Source organism: Micropterus dolomieu, linkage group LG18, assembly GCF_021292245.1.
Source record: "Micropterus dolomieu isolate WLL.071019.BEF.003 ecotype Adirondacks linkage group LG18, ASM2129224v1, whole genome shotgun sequence".
In the NCBI taxonomy this organism is placed as follows: Eukaryota; Metazoa; Chordata; class Actinopteri; order Centrarchiformes; family Centrarchidae; genus Micropterus; species Micropterus dolomieu.
The window spans coordinates 21,070,658-21,089,920 of NC_060167.1; the positions used below are offsets into that span (position 1 = coordinate 21,070,658).

Sequence of the window (19,263 nt, forward strand, 5' to 3'; positions counted from 1 at the left end):
CAGCATCTCATTAAACTTTCTGGAACAGTGAGATCAGATTCAGGCCTATGAAGCAGCGAACAGCAGGGTCTCTACCCATCATGCAGCTCTTCTGTGCTCCAGCAAGCAGCACCAACATCTATTAAATGTTTGTTCAGGACTGGAGACAACAACACCACGTGCCGTGGCCCAAACCCACACAGCAGCCACATGACAATAAAGACACGGCTTCATTTTTAGAAACAGTGACGGCAAGCTGTGGGTATTTATTTGGTTCAACACAAAGACACTTTAGCCAACTCTATTTCTTGTGACACTCACTGTGACACAAAAGCAGCGTGCTAACTACAAATACAACAAAAGACAAAAGGGCAGTTATCACAACAATAGAATTTATTGCATTAAAGCAGATTAAAAGTAATGAGACTACAGCTTGTTAACAGACTATAGTCATGTCTGAATGCACACATATGCATGTTTAATCAGCAAACAAAAAGAGTGCGTAGGCTGGTGTGTTTATATACAATAAAGAGTGTAATCTGAGAGCATGACGTGAGTGAGTGTGTGTGAGTGTGTCTTTAGAGAAACGTTTTAAACACAAAGTAGCCATATTTTCAAAGTGCCTTTACAATACTACAGATTGGTACATTGGTGTGGAGAAGAGTAAAGATGGCGGAAGACATGAGCAAAGTAACAAAAAGGGACAAACGTCGGGCCTACCCTCCGCCTGATGTATGTGGTAGTGTGTGGTGGTCTTTGTGTGGGTGAGCGTGCTTGTTGTGTGTGTCTGAAGGGGGCAGAGGGTGAGACTGGGCGCTGCTGAGGGTGTCAGATAAAGACGGAGTGTCCAGGACGTTGTCTGCTGGATACAGCTGCATCACCGCCCCCTCCTGGGCACCTTCCTTACTGCAGGACTGGCAGCTGCAGTGGAAGATCCTCTCCACCAGTTTATCCACATGAGGGGACTCTTCACTGCCCGGGCACTCCAGAGTCACCTGTTCTCACACACACACACACACACACACACACCCCCACATAAATACATATATAGACACACACACCCACACACCCACACACCCACACACACACACACACACACACACACACACACACACACACACACACACACACACACACACACACACATAAATACATATATAGACACACACACCCACACAAAAATGTTTATTTTCTGCCATTATGAACTTTTTACAAGAATATTTATTTTTTAGTATTCTCGGCTCATTATGTCTTTCCTGCAAAACAAAACAAAATAAATAAAACAAAAGTGGAGGGAACAATATTATCTCCTTTATAAATTAATTTTTTTTAAATTTCTGAACAAAAAATTAAAATTGATTAAGTGACTCTGTAACCAAGGAGGGACTATGTTTTGTTATTATATTTATTTTAAGTGTAAATGGTTTGAGTAAAATTGAAACTAAACTACTGTTAACATGGTAAGGAGAGGGAATATTTATTTGGTTATTTCCATTTTTACATATATTATTTATTTGTATTTGTTGATTTACATACATATTTACTTGTACTCATGGATATATGTATGTGGATGAAATCCATGTGTATATTTTTGGTCCCACCTGCCATCAGATTCTTATAGCTTAGAGTTTTTTTTTTACTTTGTTATAGAGGGTTGTGTTTTCATGCTGTGAAAAGGATGGGACCACGATTGTATTTTCAGCGGAATAAAGAAATATTGGGAAATACAGGGATATAAAATAAACAGAAAATATACAAACCCCCCGCAAACTTCAGTGTTGCACAAGCTCTTCTCTCTAGACCTCACACAACTTCCCCTCAAGGGTTTCCATTACCCAGTGAAAATGATCATTCAGCTATTTTATCAAGATCAACCACAAGTGCCAAACCAGCATGGAGCAGTATCCTCTTTCATGAGAACGGACTTTGTTTTGTTTCAAACTGAATTTTGTCCTGCAACAACAATCACGACCACAGACATAAACATCCATTTCCAGATAATTAGAAGTAAGGTGAGACCGTGAATGCACTTTCTCTGGCCTTTCACGTGCAACAAAAATAGTAAGAAAATTAATGAATCTATCAGGTAACAGCAGAGATACAATATTTTCCACTGAAACTTGAGGCGACCTTACCTGTGGTCCCACCCGCCTACCCAACCTGGCAGCTTTCCAAACTACATACACCTCACTACAAAGCCTTTGTTGTCGACTGGATTCCTTCTCACTGAGAGGGACAATGAACTTCAGAGGAATATAAAATAACGGCTTAAGGTTCATTGGGAACCACAGAAATTGTGACAGAAATCTATCTATTGCTTTTGGTTCGCGATTGAACAGTGATCGCCGTCTTTCATGTTGGAAACTTGTGGTTTGTGTGTGAGTTTGACAAGTCAGTGGTGTGTGCTTGCTGCATGAGCTAATATGCAATCACTCTTACCACTTCCCACTGAGTCTGGGCAGGCATGCAGGAGTCACAGTGCACCAGAGACTCCGTAGACTGTGGGAATGTGTTGGGGACGCTGTAACTGAAACACTGGCCCAGACAAGCTCTGCGAGGAGGACAGAGTGCATTAGTTTCTTTGTGCCTGCAGACACGATGTGCACAGCATTCATGCCTGTGTAACAAAGAGCTGTGGACGCCTGATAGCCACAGGACAAACACACAATAGAGACAGGTTAGGGAAAGTCAGAAAGTACTGTGAGACACACACAAACACATTGTTGGTTTTGGTCTTTTCATGGGATTTGTGAACAATAAAAAACAATTACGAAGGCAGCCGATGATATACATTAATTTCAGGTCTCTGCAAGTTCATTTTCAAACTTAACTGAATTTAATGGAAATTAGTTACCTCCTGCAGGGTAAAAAAAATACAAACATATAAAATACTGTAGCCTATTTAAAATCATGGTTTGTAATAACATAAAATATATGTGTTTGTATAGTGAACTGACTATAACATGCAAAACGACTGTAGTGGCGGTACTAAAGTCTTTAAGTTGAAGTTCCCTGACAGTACAGCACCCCATCAGTGCCAACCCCACTTTGGCCTACAAACTGAAAGAGGCATAACTTTGAGGATTTATTGACATCTAGACATTTCCGGATTATTTTTCCGACAGATTGTCAGACAGAGTGAGAAAGAGAGAGACAGAGAGGGCCTTCATCCTGACCTGTTTTGAATCGAGCGAGGCTGACATCCCGTGTGCCCGACTATCTGTGTGATGTTCTTGGCTTCGCACCAGGCGCTCTTGTCAGGGAACAGCGCCAGGCGGTTGATGTGTGCAGGCGGTGCCGCTGAATACAGTGCAAACAGTGCGCAGCAAATCTGAATCCTCTGCCACATGACTGCACCTAAAGGGGCAGAAAACCACAGCATGTTACTGCTCTGTTAACATTGTTCCAGACACAAAAAACACACACTCAAAAGACTAGTCACAAAATGTCTTGATGTTCTCTGCAGTATGCTGGTCACATACTATCAGGTTATTATAGTTAATAAATAAATCTGAATTTAGCATATCCCTGCAGATGTGGATTGACAACTTCCTGGTGACATGCAGCTTGAAACCCATAGGTCCGTGTGCTTCATACTTTGTCCAGTCATCATGTTTGGCTCATTTCAATGATTAAAAGAGACGACTTCTAAATTGTCTGGATCACCAGCTGCAGAGAGAACAACATTATATTGGGTTCGTTTTGTCCCAAAAGACACAACACAATAGGGGAGGGAGGCAAATGTCTTCTGCATACCACCTGACTCTACCAAGCCTGTGCTCTAAATACCTCAACCAGTCACGTCATTTACAACCTACAAAATCGTTTTCTCCTGCTGCTTATAAAAAAGTGTCCAGGAGTCACCCACGTCGGCTCCTTTAACTTAAACGCACTTTCCAGCAATTCCATATGCCTCTGACACAAGCAGCCTCCTCTACAAGAATCAACACAGCTCTCCTCAGCTTTCTGTAGCCTATAGATATAAAGATTTAAGAGGCTGCCGGGGTGTTGTTGTTGTGAGGGCAAAGGGCTTGGTTTAATAAATATCTCTTTTCTTGACAAACTTCAAGAGTTCAGGCCAACTTTCTTTAACACTACAGATTGAGCACCCTGTGGATATTGGCGTTAAAGCAGTAACGCGTTAAAGTAACAAGTTACTGTTCCAAACACAGCAGACGACTAAAAAGTCGTTATTTTGCAGGATATTTAACTTAGTAGGCCTAAACATCTATTGTCGGTATCGTCGTTGTGTTACCACAGTCTCTCGTAACGGGACACCGGCTCAGTTCCAAGTAACGTAACTTTATGTATCCGTTTACTGCTGATACAAGAGATGTTAATACACGCTCATTTTAGGCTATTCCTTCAATTTATCCAGGGGAAAATGTGATTTCAACATCACTTGTTTTTTCCTCGAGTTACTTCGGACGGTGGTAAAAGTTAACTATAGCTGTCATTTACACAAGTGTAGCAGGTTAACGTCTACTAACGGTAACTGAAGTTAACCTACAGATAAAACGTTCATCTAACGTTGGAAAAAGTACCGTAACGTGTCGGATAGCAGCTTTCGACGGGCGAGTAGCAGACTTACATTAGCCTACTAATAACGTTACTTTTCAAACTAATAGCGAGTAATGAAGTACTTTCTGAGTAACGAGACCCAACAGCAGTCGTGGTTGACACACTTACCACCGCTCACCGACCCCGGGGAGCAGCCAGTCGAGCACTGCGCAACGTCCCGCTGAGCTGAGCCCCCTCACCGAAACCTGGAGACGGGCTCCTAAAACCAGAGGATGCGGCTTGCCGTCGGATATCACGGTGCGCTGATAATTAAAGGAAAATATGAGCCCTTCGTGCGCGGCGAGGATAAATCCGAGCCAAGTCTGTCATAAAACAGTTACATCATCCGGAAAGAAAAAGAACCGTCAGTCCGACGGGGACGGATGGGGAGATGGGGGAGATTATGAGCGCTATCTCATCTCCGAGTCCATCAGCTCAGACCGTCCCTCCCCTTTGTTCTCCTCCCGTCCAGTGTTAAATTCCCATGCAACTCCACTGAAAAAGACTTTCCAAGTTGTTGCCCTTTGTTGTAAAACTCTGTCGCAGGGGTTAGGCGCGGTTGAGCCCTCAGACAGGGGTCCTGCTGTGCCGTTTCTGGACGAGAGAACGGGGAGGGAGGAAAACTGTTGGGAAGCTTTCAAATGTTTCCACAAGTAGGAGGCGAGACCGCAGATCAGATTTACCGGACACAAATGCAAACATAACAAGATTAGCCTACACAAATGGGGCATATTTACAGCCACGCATGAACTTTGCAATAGGCTACATCTGGCATTACTTTACCAACATGTTTTTAGATTAAAACATTGAAACATTAATAACTCAATGCAACTGGAGACCAGATGTGAATCCACGCTGTGATCCCTTAACACGTTTTCCTCAGCATTAAGACCACGAGGTTGACATGACATGAATAGCAGGTTACTTAATAATAAGCTCATGACAACTCGATCTAATCAAGGCCCCTCAGTATGTTGGGAGTGTTTAACCACTGGCAGACTCAGGAGTTGCTGAAAGGCATGATGTTCCCAGGTTTTCCTGACCTGTGAGTCGGCTCCTTTAAAATTCTATGTAAATGTAAAAACAAAAAGTCCAAACGCATTCATAACTAAATGCACAAAAGTGTTTCAAGTAGGCTAATATTAAGCATCATACAGATTTGTGTGTAGGTTCATGCACTTAAGTGCTGCAGGAAAGCACACATTTGGCTCAGGTAGCCTACATGTACGTTACATCAGTAATTTTTACTCCACTTAAGACAGTTAATAGCTTACATACAAAACACATGATCAGATTTTGAGAACCACTGCATTTAACTACCTAACTACTAACAACAGTATGGTTAAAATTAGCACCACTTTGAAAGACTACAGCAGTAAAATTCCACTTAAGCATTTAAATATCGGTAATAATAATTTAATGATATAATAATAGTAATAGTGTAAGAAGCACAGGAGACAGTCTTCTATATTACGTACTTTTACTAGTTAATTTTGCCATATAAGTGACAAATCAGAATACTTCCTCCACCACTGGTTGTGAGTGGTCAATGTGGTGCCCAGTCTGCCTTCTATATCCACAGCCTGATGGATAGCTTGAACTACAGCAATGTGTCAAATTTTATAGATTATGTTTCATAATGAAACATCTTTATTTTTGGCGGAAAAAAAACTACAGCTATGAATGTACTGTAGTGGGGCAAAGAATCTTATTTCCATCAGAAAATTTTACAGTTGCACAACATGAAATGTAAAGTACGTGCGGCCCAAATTTGATCTCAAGTAGAGTACTTGGTTAAAAACCAGCTTCTTTAAATTCCACCTCTGGAAAACATCAGGCTCATTAGCTTTTTAAGGCAACATCAGCAGCAACAGCTACAGCAGCTCCAACCTGGAGTCATGCACCAGCTCGCATGGCATGTCTGGTCTTATATTTCATGTCAGACAGTTTTGAGCTATTAGATGAACAAATATGAGTACTTAGCATTATTAGACTGGTACATATGATTCATTGTAGAGAATTTTTCAGGCACAGACAGGTATGGCCTATGGGTTTTGGCCACCCTATTACACCTCAGCTGTGTCTCTGGTCCCCCGCCTCCTCCTCATTCCTGTACTTCATCCTACCAGTGCAGCCTTGCTTACAGGTGTTCAGCCTGGCCTGTGTCCATAAGCTCCCCTATGTGTTTCACGCTTCACTTGCAAACAAATATTTTTAATGGACGGGGGACGAGTGACACGGCTTAATTTCTGACTATGTGCTGACATTGCTGGGAAATCTGTTACTGCGATGGAGAGGGGGAAACGTGTGTGAGTGTATGTAAGCGCCAGTGTTCTCTTTGATGTGAAAGTGTAAACCATGTGTTATGTTCAGAGTGCAAAGTGCTGAACTCACCTGTTTGTAATAAGTCCGAGCTCCAGTCCAGAAACGGCATTCCTCTGCATTCCACGGATTCTGCTTCACCAGGGCACACGCTCACACAAACAATCCTCTTCCTAGCAGGCCCAAGCAACCACACATCAGTGATCAATCACACTCATAACAATCTCGCCAAACAGACACACGGCCAATGAATACACAAGACGTACGAGATTCCTCCTGATAAGGAGATGTGTGCTTTTCCAACTCCCTCTGACGAAAAAACAGTCACGCTCACAGCAACACGTTTTTGTCCAACTCACGCAACTGAAAACAGGACTACAAACCATGAAATACTGTGCAAATGCTTGGTCTTGCATGAGTGAAAATCAGACTGGGTTGCTCCATCTTCAGAAAGGAATCTACCTCTTCATAATATTTAAAGAAACTGACATCTATAGAGAAACTGATGCAGTGTACGTGACAAAGTTCATGTCACACAAAAGGTACAAACATACCTCTCTATTCTTTTTCCAACACTAGCATTAGTTTCCTTCCACCAACTTTATTTTCTTTATTTCATCATTCTGAGCAACTCTCCCACTCTCAAACAGGGCTGCAGATGCTGAACCTGGCCCTCATTCCAAAACAGCAGGAGTTCGAGTCTCCCAGCTCATTAACACACACAATTACCTCCCACCCCCAAACCACATTTCATTCTTCTCAAACATGCACACAGAAAAACAGAGAAAGAAAGAGGGCGAGTTTTCCATAATCACTTTATTAAATATACATTGACTGCCCTTTGATAAACACAATGTGGGCATAGTTGTAAATTAGTGCCAGAACTGTAACAAGCAGCAAAACAACAAGAACAACACAAAAACAGATTAGCAACTACATGGCAAATCCTCTTCATATTTAGTTCTTCACTACTGGTCCTGTAAATGAACACACACAAAAAATGATATCCATGATCTGGGCAAACATCTAACAAACAATACACTTTTCCCCCTGTACTCACCTTAACCACGTGGCCATGAATCAGGTATGGTGACCTGAAGTCATGCTGGCAGTTGGAGTATCCCATACCAAGTCCCAAACCTGAACCAAATGTGACAGGCCATGTACGACCTGGGGGAGAAAAACATTCACCCATGAATGACGTTTTCAAGTTGCACTTACAACCCCCCCAGTTTACCAGTTTCCCTTCAGAAAGAGCACTTACGTTTAAAGAGAAGGACGGAGAACACAACGCCCACACCGAGGCCAGTTACTGCAAAGAGTAAAAGTAAAAAAGAAACTATGAGTGTCATGATTAAACTGCACATCCAAACAATTTGACTTTAGCACAGAGGAAATGTGACCACATCTGATCCATTTTATATTAAAAAAAAAACTGTCTGGCATAGATGTAAATCTGTTGTAATGAGGTCAGCGGGGTGCCGCTATTATGTTTGATGCAAGAGTTGTGAATAGCACAAGTTAGCAAAACACTGCTCATTAGGAAAAGAGACGGAGAGAAAAAGCAGCAAGAGAGCACACTTCCAAGAAAGAGAGAACACAGTAAAAGGGGTGCAAGAGAGGGGGAAACAAGTTCAAAGGAGCAACGACAGTGTGCACGACGCAGAGGGCAGGAGAGGTGATAGGTCAGAGAGTGCACGCACAAGCAGGCAGGCGATGTCTTGACCCAGTATGGTCAGGCAGGCGAATAGTCAGTGGCACAGAAGTTGGCCAAGTTGTTAGAAGTACTCAGACCAGTGGGCTCTTGAGGAGGAATGTGTTTGTGCGCTTAACTTCACCTCGCTGCAGGCCACGCCGCACCCAACAGCAGGCCAGCCAGCACAGAAAACACATAAAACAGCCATTTGGGCCCCTCCGTCTCTTAATTGGATTCAGGGAGCTATGCAGCATGACCGATCTGCCTGAACCAGAACCCTCAGACTGTTCTCTATTACACAATGTACAAATGTCAAACAAGACCACAAAAAACCCCGCACGCCCTCATTATCAGTACAGAACAACAACAAATCATTGTCCTCTGCATCCATTTCAAGCAAAGATTTTGTTAAATTTAAGGTTCTCAGTCTTTCTTTGTTCTTCTGCCAAGCATTTATGAAGCTTCTGATTTCCCGCTGACAATAATACTGTAAAAGCATTGGCAAAATATGAGGGCAGATCAACATCTGATTGGCATCCTCTCTCATGGTCTGGACATCTGAGGATGGATTATAACAAAAACATTTGTGCTGGAGACAGCAGAATGAAATGTATAACCCACAGGCCAGAAAATACTCAGCAGGGTTTGCCAGAAAATAAAGTCCAGAGGTGGTAATTGTACTGTTATTCATTTTTTGTTCATTAGTTCAAGTATTTTTTAGAAATGGCATCAATAAAGACATCACTTTCAATCACAGTCATTTTGTTATTTTAGTTACAAGTAAAACTTGAGTCGTTTAACTCTGGAAAAAATCGTGTGCACAGCATTGCAATTTTAAGATGATTTATTGTGAAAGCACATTTGTACTAACTAATGATGCTTCTGTGTTTTGGAGGGGACACTGTTTAGCACAGCTTGAATGAAAGAAATCAACTAACATGACTCGGTGACAGTCATTACTATGAAGTAATATAACTAGTTAGCATATAGCTCAAAGCACTGCTGTGTGGCCTCACAAAAGGGCTGAACCATATGCAAATACGAATAAGATCCACCTGTATGTTCACAGAACAAATTTTTGCACTGAATGTTCGGCCACCGAAATTAAATCGCCCAAAAATAGCAAAAAAAGTCAAAATACCGAATAAATTTTACCGAACAATTACGTTAACATGTCGGCTGTGTGGAAGCATTTTAAAGTGTCCGAGAAAGACGCAAAAATCAGCGTTTGCAGACACTGTTCTGCTGAATTGTCTCCTAGCACATCCGCTCCATATGTGGCTGACTTCTCAGAAAAGGCAACAAACGTTCTGACCCGCTTTGAGTGTTTCTGGCACTCGCTTATGAAAAGTCGATTAAGGTAGCCAAACCTAAATTTGGAATGCACATATATTCAAGCCTTTATAGTAAATCCACTGAAACAGACCAGTGCGAGCTGACAGGCAGGTTAGCAACTTTATCCTGTCATTTTGTCTGTTTACGAAGACAAGCGTTGCAGTATGAGAGTCCTACCTGAAGAGAGGCTATGAAGTCTTCATGTTACGTGATACGAGAACCACATACAACATTATTTATGATATCAATTTATCATTTGATCTCTCTATATAGTAGCTCTCTTCCTTTGTTGTGCAGGGTGTCCACATAATCTGAACCTGTGGCACTAAATATAAAATTTTGTGCAGAGGCACCAGATGATAATGGCCTTTCATGTGGTGGTCATGCACATGGTAATTATAAAAAGGTCTCAAAATTACTAATTTATTATATTAACATGCTAGAAGTCATTATGATCACAGAAACTTAGGACTAACAAAAATATTTTTAAACAACCCCCTGAGCAGAACACATGCCACAGAGTTTATCTGGCTACTAAAGACACCTTGGCACAGCTGCCAGTTGTTTCACCAAGTGAGCTCAAACGAATGCCACGATGCAGATGTTTTTCCACCCAGCAAGAAACATATTTTATTATGCCCAAGTTGACGCTAGTTATGCTGCAGAAAGGCCCCATGGTGATCTTCTCAACACTATTTCATCAGCTCTGACTGCTTTAGGCGAGGCCCGAGCCGATTGAGGAAACCAAAACATCTATTCATTTTAATATTACAGTCTTAAAGAAAAATCCCTAATTTATGTTTTTAATTAAACAGATGGTTTTGGCAGTAAATTCAACATGCATATTGTGAACTGTTTAGACAGGATTAAATCACCATTTTAGGCTCATTCTGTCTGACAACAGAAACAGAACAATATGTAAATAAGAACATCAAATTGGTGACTTCAGCTGTAGCACAACACATTAGAGGTTTAATTATGAACTTGAGTAGGGCCATTATGCTCCTTGTGATTTTGCGATTTTGGAGTTGGCTCATAGCCGAGGCGGTTTGAGTGAGTAGTTAATCAATCAGTCACAAACTCTGCATCAGACATGATTAAACGGTTGAAACGCAGACAAAAATCATGTAGGCCTATAGAAAACATGCGACACAAAAAAAAATAAAAAAAGAGTTAGCTCGAGGCAGGTGCATCAATATTACGTTTCTTTTGTGCTGCTGTTATAGCCTACCTGAAGACAGCAATGAGGACGCCTGCTGCAGGGTGGGTAGTAACTTGTTACAAGTACATTTGCTAAATAAATAAATAAAATAAGTCATTGGCACCTTTTCACATTCCTTTTTTAAAACTGATGCCTACTTTTACTCTTTTCTCCAGATTTTCTGTGGGCCAGTTATCTACTTTTAATTTCGCTACATTTTCCATTCACACCTTCATAACTTCACCAGTCTGTAATCTGCAATAGGCTTTATTAACCGAAATGAGCTGACAGCCAGGCTGTGCGCAGTTACGCATATGAGCGCCAGGTCTCCTTTGTGGTACAGAGAGACGGGCGTTTATCACAGATGAATGAGCTGGATAGATGCAAACATTTAGAAAATCAGGCAAATACCTTTTCAGTTTAAGGCTTTATTGTTCTACTGATACAACTGAAATCCAGTGAGCGCACACCATGGCACTGTTGGCCTGTTAGAAAGCAGCCTGCGTCGCTCTTTAACAAGCTAATCAAGGGCTCAGCTGAAGTGATTACTTTACTTTAGGAGTGTTAGAGGGGTGATTCTAGTTTTGAAAATGTATTTTAAAAAGGTTCATTTAGTTATGTTCTCTACTTGCATAAAATTCTCAAGAATACAGGAATAAAGGTCTCTAAAGACCCAGAGCCCCAACAAATGTTTTGTCTGGAGAGTGGGCTGACCAGGGACAGACTCCTGGGCCATTTGTTTGCCCCTGTCTGTGACCATCCTTGACCTTAAAAACGTGCCCATAAACAATATAAAAGTAGCCAAAATTGTCACACAGAGATGAGCATCCTACACTATTTTTAGAGGAAGAGGACACAGGAGTAGAACAAACTGAGGAGGACAAGCTTGTAAGTTGTGTGGATAGCTACTAGACATAGTAAATTCTCAAACTCACGTAGTAAAAATGCTTTGTTAGACCAATAGCATATCATCAGAGTTTGCATTGAAGACAGTTATGTGTTCACAAACATTTGTTGCAGGGAGAATCAGGGCCAAGTGAGACACAGGAAATATCACAGACAGCTCACAAGTGTAACATTAGGATTACTAAATACATTTGTACTGTGGCTAAATTAACTAGCAGCTGTTCCAGGGTTTTCATGGTATAGAATCGGTTTTGTTCTACTTATATTATACTCCCTCTCTCTGACCCTCTCCAAGTTTTTCTCCATAATCTGTCACTACAAAGACCCTCTTTCAGCCGCACTTATAAGTACATTCTGTTTGCAAAAGTCAGAAATGAGTATTTAAGTGTGATTAGTTATTTTTTAAGAATAATAAAACACGGGGAGGCATCCCCCCGAACCCCCCTAGCATTTCAGCAATCCCCCTCCAAGTTCAAAGTCGTTCCTACGCCCCTGCAGTAAAATAATGATATATTATGAACTTGAGAGTAAGATCATTATGCCTCTTGTGACTATATAACAGTAAAATAATGATATAAGCTGTGGCTGATGGAGAGAGGGGAGAGATGAGACAGCCTGGGAATCAGGAAAATTAGTTTCAGAGTGAAAGTAGACAGAATTATCCTTTATGCCTGTAATACACCCACCATACCTTTACTCCACCCGTGACTTTGTTCAATAGCTGTATGTAGGCTATGTATAATGTATGTTAATCAAAACACACATTCTATCTTGTATCCGGCATATAAATACTTGTGCCGTCTTATTTCATCATAATGCCCTAAAACAACAATGCAATTAACGTTAGTTTTCTCCACTTAGCGGGCAGGTTTAAGCTTGACCTCAGTAAACTGTCCCAGCAGCATGGTCACAGCAGCAGAGTCCCGTGGAAAAGGACCTCGACTGAACCGTAACGCAGCTTGTTTACCAGGTGTAATATCCTGCAGTGCGCCCAATGACAGTGTTCAATAATGACATATGTATGAAAATACATGAACCTGTTTTCATTGCTGTATCAGCAAGACAGCGGTCCCATTTCCGTCCGCGGTCGTCTGCCATGTTTTCAGCGGTCAGGAAGCTAAACAAACTATCGCGAGATAAATGTAAAGTCACGTGCACCCCCCCCCCCCCACTACTACGCTCCTTCATTCACTGTTTCCAGAATAAATTATATGGATATACCATAGACTGTGATACCTATACACACCTTGTTATTACCTTGTCATTGTCCGTGTTTTTTCCTTGAGTTTGTTTTTGCTTTTTGTTTTAATATGAAAACCATGGACTGTATATAAAAAGGAAATTTACTTTGAGAGAACGTCACTTTGAGACATTATTCATTCAATCAGGCACCAGGATTTGTGATGACATACAACTTTTTAGGGTCTGTACTGCACTGTACTGTATGTATTGCCCCCTCAAGTTACTTTACTGTATTTATCACTGTGATATTATTGTATAGTGTAAACAGTGTAAACGAATTAGTTTTTTTTTCTTTTTCCAAGCATTGACTATTCAAAATGACTTAATCTGATAAAAGTTCTTCTGTATGTTACAAGTTCTTGATAGTTTTCACTGCTTGTGGAAGTGTCCCCCATCCTGCCCATATAGGCTTCACAGGAAAAGATGCAGTGTTGCACGTCAGCTACAGAAAACTATCTGTTCCCATGCTATACAGGCAGTAAAAGTATTTTTGAGAATAGCTGCCTCTGGATGGCAGATAATCTAGATGTCATACTTTAAGAAACAAAACACCGTCTTCTGATCTAAAACATTTTAGTTTTTCAAAAACATTCACATAGCCTAAAACTAAACGTTTTCGGGATTTTAGCTGGATTTATACTCCTCTTATACAATTAAAGCACACTAAATACTGGAAGTGCTGCACACACAGTCAGTACAGTAATATACAGATGTTGGTGAGATTTACAGGCAGGCCCCCAGCCTCACTTCTGGTTTTTGATTCCTGAAAAATAATGACCCAGTTACATTTATAAGTGAATAGTCTACTGCTGTAAATGTTGCAATATTGCCTGATATTTCAGAATTATGTTTTTGAGAATAACTAAATTATTATAATTTAAACATCATTCATACCTAATTACACTTACCACAGAAGATGTGCGTGTATAAAAAGAACAGAAATAAAAGTCAAAAGTAATGTGAAAAGAAATCCATATAAACTAGATAAATATATTTGATTTTCTTTATGTACGACAGTTTAAAAATGTTTATGAAAGGAGCAGAATGCACTGTAAAGATCACATGCAGGGCAGTTTCCAGTCATCGTTGGTAAAGCCAGGCTCTGTGTGATATCTCCATCGGTGTATTTGTATATCTACTGCCCTCTTTGACTGCACATTCACTGCACCACTCCTCTCTTTCCATACTTGGCAATGCCTTTCTTGCTCCTTCGCTATTGGCTGCTGCAGAGAAAGCCCGGAGTGACCCGGACATGCAACCGGGGCCTGCTTTCTGACAGCAGCCTCCTTCCTGTAGCCCGGTTGAGGAAGTGATTTTCGCTGACAGGGCTGGGTTCCGTGAGGGAGAGGCGAACAAAACAACTAAACTAAAAAAAGAACATCAAGAGGCGAGAGGAGCGACTTGTTAACCCCCAGTGAGGCTAAGTTGTACAGTCGTCGGTGAAATCGTGCTGCCCTGCCCCGCTGAGACCGCCGCAGACATGGTAAGGGAGAGAAGGGGGACGAGGGTTTTGGTGGGGCTGCTGCTAACTAACGGCTAGGGGTGCTAAGCTAGGCTAACGCTAGCTGGACGCGCTGGGTGGTAACATGAGAGCAGCAGCAGCAGCGGGTCCAAGTGTATAAATCACCGGTGCATATCTAAACTTGCACTGTTTGCAAAACTTCTGCATACTGGACTCAAATGAGTTAGCTTCGTGGCTAACAGCTAGCCGCTGGTTCTTCAACCTAGTAGCTAGCTGTTAGCCGAGCTATGTGCCCCGTAGGCATAAAGTTAGCACAGGATGTTTTGGATTTGACACAAGTTCGTGAATAGTAATAGTAAGGAGTACTAATATAATGCGCACACATACACACACAGAGTCATCCAGCCGTGCACTACACACACACGCACACACACAGGCTAAAATAGTCAAGCGCCGGGTTGCCTGTAGCTAAAATAAGACTGCTCGCTCCTCCTATTCCCAGCCATGACAAGCTGTCAGCCTGTTCTGCTAAGTTTTTTTACTGCCTTGCAAGTTTGATTATGACTTTTGTTGAGCTCTGATAATCCCTACAATTACTACCAGCAATTATTGTTTACTTATTGATTGTTTTTGAACATTTTCCTACCTCTTAAGCTTCTGTAATGGTCATGTGTATATGTTTAACAAAAAACAATATGACTTGAACTAGTATAGCATAAATGAGCACCATCTCGTGCTTTCACACTGTTTATAAAAGTGTGTTTTGTAGTGCTTCTAAATTACCTAAATTGTCTTGTGCCTGAGATGGGAAGAGCAGCTGGATTTTCTCCACAGTCGCCTACTCTCCTCAGCCTCACCTCATCCATCCTGCTGGCTCAGACTCACCGTTCTCCCCTGACCCCGGGGGTTGTTGGTCTGAGCTAGTGTTTACATGGAGACTGGAGCACTGGTAAACACAGTGTCAAAGGATGCAGGTGTCTGATGGAGCATACTGATTCATCAGCTGAGAGAGAGCTTAAAACAGGCAGAACGTGAGAGGAATTAAATGGCGTGGGAGGCGTTGCTTAGAAAGTCTGTTATGTTCAGGGTTACCCCTAAGGAAAATGTTTATGGAAAGAGGATTCTCTACTTTATAACATGTCATTGTCCTTAGACCAACTAACAGCTGCATGCGCAAACTCTGTTAGGTCTATGCACTTAAGAGGAGTTACTTCATGGATAGGCCAAGGTGGAGGGTGTTGTTGGCATCTAAAAGAGAGGTGAATGAAATAGGTTTAATATGGCAGTGCAAAAAAAGCTATTGCTATTGTGCTGTTGGTGATTTTGATATTGACGCAGGCGATTCAAAATTATTTGCAATGCAAATGCGTCTTTTTTTTCTCATTGGTTTTGGATGAGCATTGCAGGCTATTTTTCATTTTTTTTTTTTTCATTTTTGTTTCGTTCTTGATAAGCACACTTCTGTTTGTAGTGGTAGACATTAGTGCACGTACCACGTCAGTGTGGACTTTTATCTCTGGGATTTCATATTAATGTTAATGGGTGACTGTAAGTTGGTCTAGTTTTGTAGTTTTATGTTAATTCAGGTCCTGTAAGGTCTTGTAATTACCATAATGAAATATTTTTAGACGAGAACAATAGAAGGTGAGTTTGATGGCACTGTCTGATAATGCCCAGATGAAAATGATTGTGGCAGAGCCAGTTATCTGCTAGGGTTAGCTGAGAAACAAGTTTTGTCCCTCTACTATTACACACCTACCTACATCTCCCCACACATTCCCCAGTTTCATGTTGTGGCTGGTCTGTCCTCCCCAGCTCACTAATATCCTGCAGCTCAGTGCATATTTAAGGGAGGGAACCCCCTGGGGGAAGGCTATGCTCAGCAGTCCTGTCTGCTCTGTGTCTTCTACGGCTCTACAGCTGCCATTATGAATAAGTTCTTCATTTACTCTTAACTGATTCGCCTTTTTTGCATTTCATTTATCCTAAAACTGCTGCACAACAAAGAGACTGTCACTGTAAAACGGCAGACAGTTTCTTTTAAGGAATGTTACCTACTGGATACAAGATACAGGAAGGTTTATCTGCAAGAGTTGGAAGGGCTGGGCCAGAGTACACAACAAAACAAGCCTCAGTTAAGAGCTCTGACATGTAACCCAAAAAGGAAGTGACTTCACTTAGTCTCAAGCTGTAGTGAAGAGTCTGCTTTGGTCCTGGTTTTGTAGACTGTGATAATATTGTGGTTTTGAGTGTTATGTTACAGGACTTATCAGTATTTCTGATTGTTCTACAAAATCTACTGTACCTTCACTTCCTACATTGATTGTATCTAGCTTTGGAGTTTCATATTTAGATAGTGGATTTGCTAAGTCTCAGCTAAACTAAAGAATCATCTAACCATCATCTAGTAACTACATTGATACAGAGAGGAGATGTGTCAGGATCTATTTGATTCAGCTCAGTGGGTTCACATTGTATATTCAGTGCAGTGATTTAATCAGACATTTCAGACATCTGCAAGCATAGTAACACATGCTAAGCTGAAAGTTTCAAACATGTTTCACTTGTGGCCACACCCCAATCAGTGATGTCAGAGCAGGTGCTTTCACGTTGAGCTCACTCTACAACCCAGCTGGCACAGAGGGCGAACTCTCCACACCAATTTAACTGGCACACTTAAACGGCACGTGCCACTTGTGCTGACTTGAAGTGAGAGCTTTGTGCGACTAGTCAACAAAACTCCACGTGTTCCATGAGCACGATAAATATCTTGTCTTGTGAGCAAATATCTTTTACAAAACTAGTTAGTATATGTGCCACCTATGTTCTTTGGCAGCTGATAGATAATATCTGCACTGACATCAGTGATTTTAATAGTATGACATACCACATGTTTGAAGGTTTTACCCACAGAATGACTTTGTGACTTGCCAGACTTTTGACTATTTCTCATCCAATTGCTATTTCATCTCCAAACAGATTTATTGCCCTGCAAATTCTCACATGACAAATCATGAGTGCTGTTCATTCTACTGAGCTGGAAATGGTGTCTGTAATCTCGCACTGAGTGAGCAGAGTTTGCCTGCAAGGGTGTGAATATGACCTGCTCAACAGCTCCTCCCATATCCTCATACAGAATGTAGCAGGCCTTCACCATTGTGCTGTTTTGGAGATGTGAATGAGCTCGGAGTAGTCTTTTTTTTTTTTTTTAATAAAGAGAGTCCTGATCCAAAACATACGTATATTTCCCCCCATAATTCAGCCTTACAGTCCACACTTACATTGAGCCTGCTTTAAACCAGTGAGCCACTTTAGTTTACAAAGTTATGCTTTTTAAACAACTTGTTTATTGGTACAGCAGGGCTTTTTTAAAGGATATGTTCACCATTTTTCAAGTCTCTCTAAAAACAGTAAGTATTAGTATAACATTGAAACAGGTTGTGCTTGCTGTAATCATTCCTCCTATTCTTACTGGACATTTAGAGATACCTTCTTAATGGACCTTTAGTGAGATACAAAATCCACAGTCCTCATTCTGTGCAATATAAGAAGAAGATAATGTGAATGCTTCAGCAGTCTGAGTTAAATAAAGTGGGTATAAGTTACAGTCTTGAGCTTCAGTCAGACAGTAATTTTGGACTAAAAAAACTAAAATTGAAAGACACCCACTTCATTTGAGCAACAGACTGCTGAAGCCTCAAACAAAAAAGAGAGAGCACCTCCAGAATCTGCTCTAGTGTTTTTTGTCCATGGAGAACCATTGTGACAAGAAGACTCGGGCTGCATTAGAACAAAATGTTGCCTCTCAGCATGAATATATTACAGAAGTGACACATCTTCAAAATCTTGCTGAAGTTGTGATAAAATCAACCAAAAAGCTTTTTTTTTAACTCAAAAGTGGCTATGCTTGGTGTCAGTGAGGAAAACTTCACTAAAACTGCTGGCAAATATGTATTTATTGTGCCACTCTTCATTTCAATTGTTTGAAACACAATGTCAGACACTAGTGTTTTACTGGAGTACACTAACAAAGCAACCATTAAATACCAATAATAAATGATCAGTTATGCTCTGATGACAGTCTTCCAGGTCAATGTTGGGCATATTAAAAATTGTTGGTACCGAACAGTTTATATTTGTGACAATGTGCTCCAATGGGTTAACACTTGTTAGGAGCAGCTGTTTACAGGCAATTAGTATCCACTTAAATATGAATCAGTTTTGTAATTATGATGAAAAGGTTAATAATGTTGTTTTGCACAATTACAGTTAGGGCTCTACTTCAGCTTCAGTGAGAAACACATTACAACATATCAGTATTGAAACTTTGCTTTCAATTAAAAGGGATTTTTGTACCAGTAAGTAAAGTTTATTTAGAATGGCACCTCTTACAGAGCAAGGCCACAAAGTGCTTCACGGGAGTATCTTTTTCAGGAACAATAGTATCATCAAAACAGTAAAACATATCAACAAAAGACCTTAAAAACAGTCCAGTGTAAAGGCGATGGGATGGATGTGGACAACAGCACTGCAGCAGCGTTCTGGACGGTAGAGGGTCCA

The 19,263-nt window shown here is 41.0% G+C and overlaps 3 protein-coding genes across 4 annotated transcripts in view; 1 reads left to right on the forward strand and 2 right to left on the reverse strand.

Moving 5' to 3' along the window:
• Positions 1 to 349: 349 nt before the first annotated feature.
• On the reverse strand, positions 350 to 5,128 carry nbl1 (NBL1, DAN family BMP antagonist). Of its 2 annotated transcripts, none has more exons than XM_046075838.1 (4): positions 4,669 to 5,128; positions 3,156 to 3,336; positions 2,419 to 2,530; positions 350 to 974 (listed from the first exon to the last, which is right to left on the reverse strand). In XM_046075838.1, the coding sequence occupies exons 2-4, from the start codon at positions 3,326 to 3,328 to the stop codon at positions 696 to 698; spliced, it is 564 nt and encodes a 187-aa protein (XP_045931794.1). In that variant the 5' UTR covers positions 3,329 to 3,336; positions 4,669 to 5,128; the 3' UTR covers positions 350 to 695. The 2 variants fall into 2 exon arrangements, with proteins under 2 accessions (XP_045931794.1, XP_045931795.1); XM_046075839.1 differs by lacking the exon at positions 4,669 to 5,128 and adding an exon at positions 4,524 to 4,638.
• Positions 5,129 to 7,659: 2,531 nt separating this feature from the next.
• Positions 7,660 to 13,134, reverse strand: LOC123987182 (MICOS complex subunit Mic10-like). Its single transcript, XM_046075849.1, has 4 exons — positions 13,037 to 13,134; positions 8,126 to 8,173; positions 7,922 to 8,031; positions 7,660 to 7,838 (listed from the first exon to the last, which is right to left on the reverse strand). Exons 1-4 carry the CDS (start codon positions 13,095 to 13,097, stop codon positions 7,830 to 7,832), a joined length of 228 nt encoding a protein of 75 aa, XP_045931805.1. The 5' UTR covers positions 13,098 to 13,134; the 3' UTR covers positions 7,660 to 7,829.
• A 1,362-nt stretch (positions 13,135 to 14,496) lies between these two features.
• Positions 14,497 to 19,263, forward strand: part of capzb (capping actin protein of muscle Z-line subunit beta) — a 17,255-nt gene continuing 12,488 nt past the window's right edge. The window contains exon 1 of the mRNA XM_046075830.1: positions 14,497 to 14,724. Coding sequence (XP_045931786.1) covers positions 14,722 to 14,724 — 3 coding nt within the window. The 5' untranslated portion in view covers positions 14,497 to 14,721. The remainder of the gene's footprint in view (positions 14,725 to 19,263) is intronic.

Coding starts and splice junctions, on each gene's coding strand:
- nbl1 (XM_046075838.1), bottom strand. CDS start 3,328: ATGTGGCAGAGGATTCAGATTTGCTGCGCACTGTTTGCACTGTATTCA. Junction 2,531..3,155: donor CCTCGCTCGATTCAAAACAG/GTCAGGATGAAG, acceptor TCCTCCTCGCAG/AGCTTGTCTGGGCCAGTGTT. Junction 975..2,418: donor CCCAGACTCAGTGGGAAGTG/GTAAGAGTGATT, acceptor GTGTGAGAACAG/GTGACTCTGGAGTGCCCGGG.
- LOC123987182 (XM_046075849.1), bottom strand. CDS start 13,097: ATGGCAGACGACCGCGGACGGAAATGGGACCGCTGTCTTGCTGATACA. Junction 8,174..13,036: donor TGATACAGCAATGAAAACAG/GTTCATGTATTT, acceptor TACTCTTTGCAG/TAACTGGCCTCGGTGTGGGC. Junction 8,032..8,125: donor CTCCGTCCTTCTCTTTAAAC/GTAAGTGCTCTT, acceptor TTTCTCCCCCAG/GTCGTACATGGCCTGTCACA.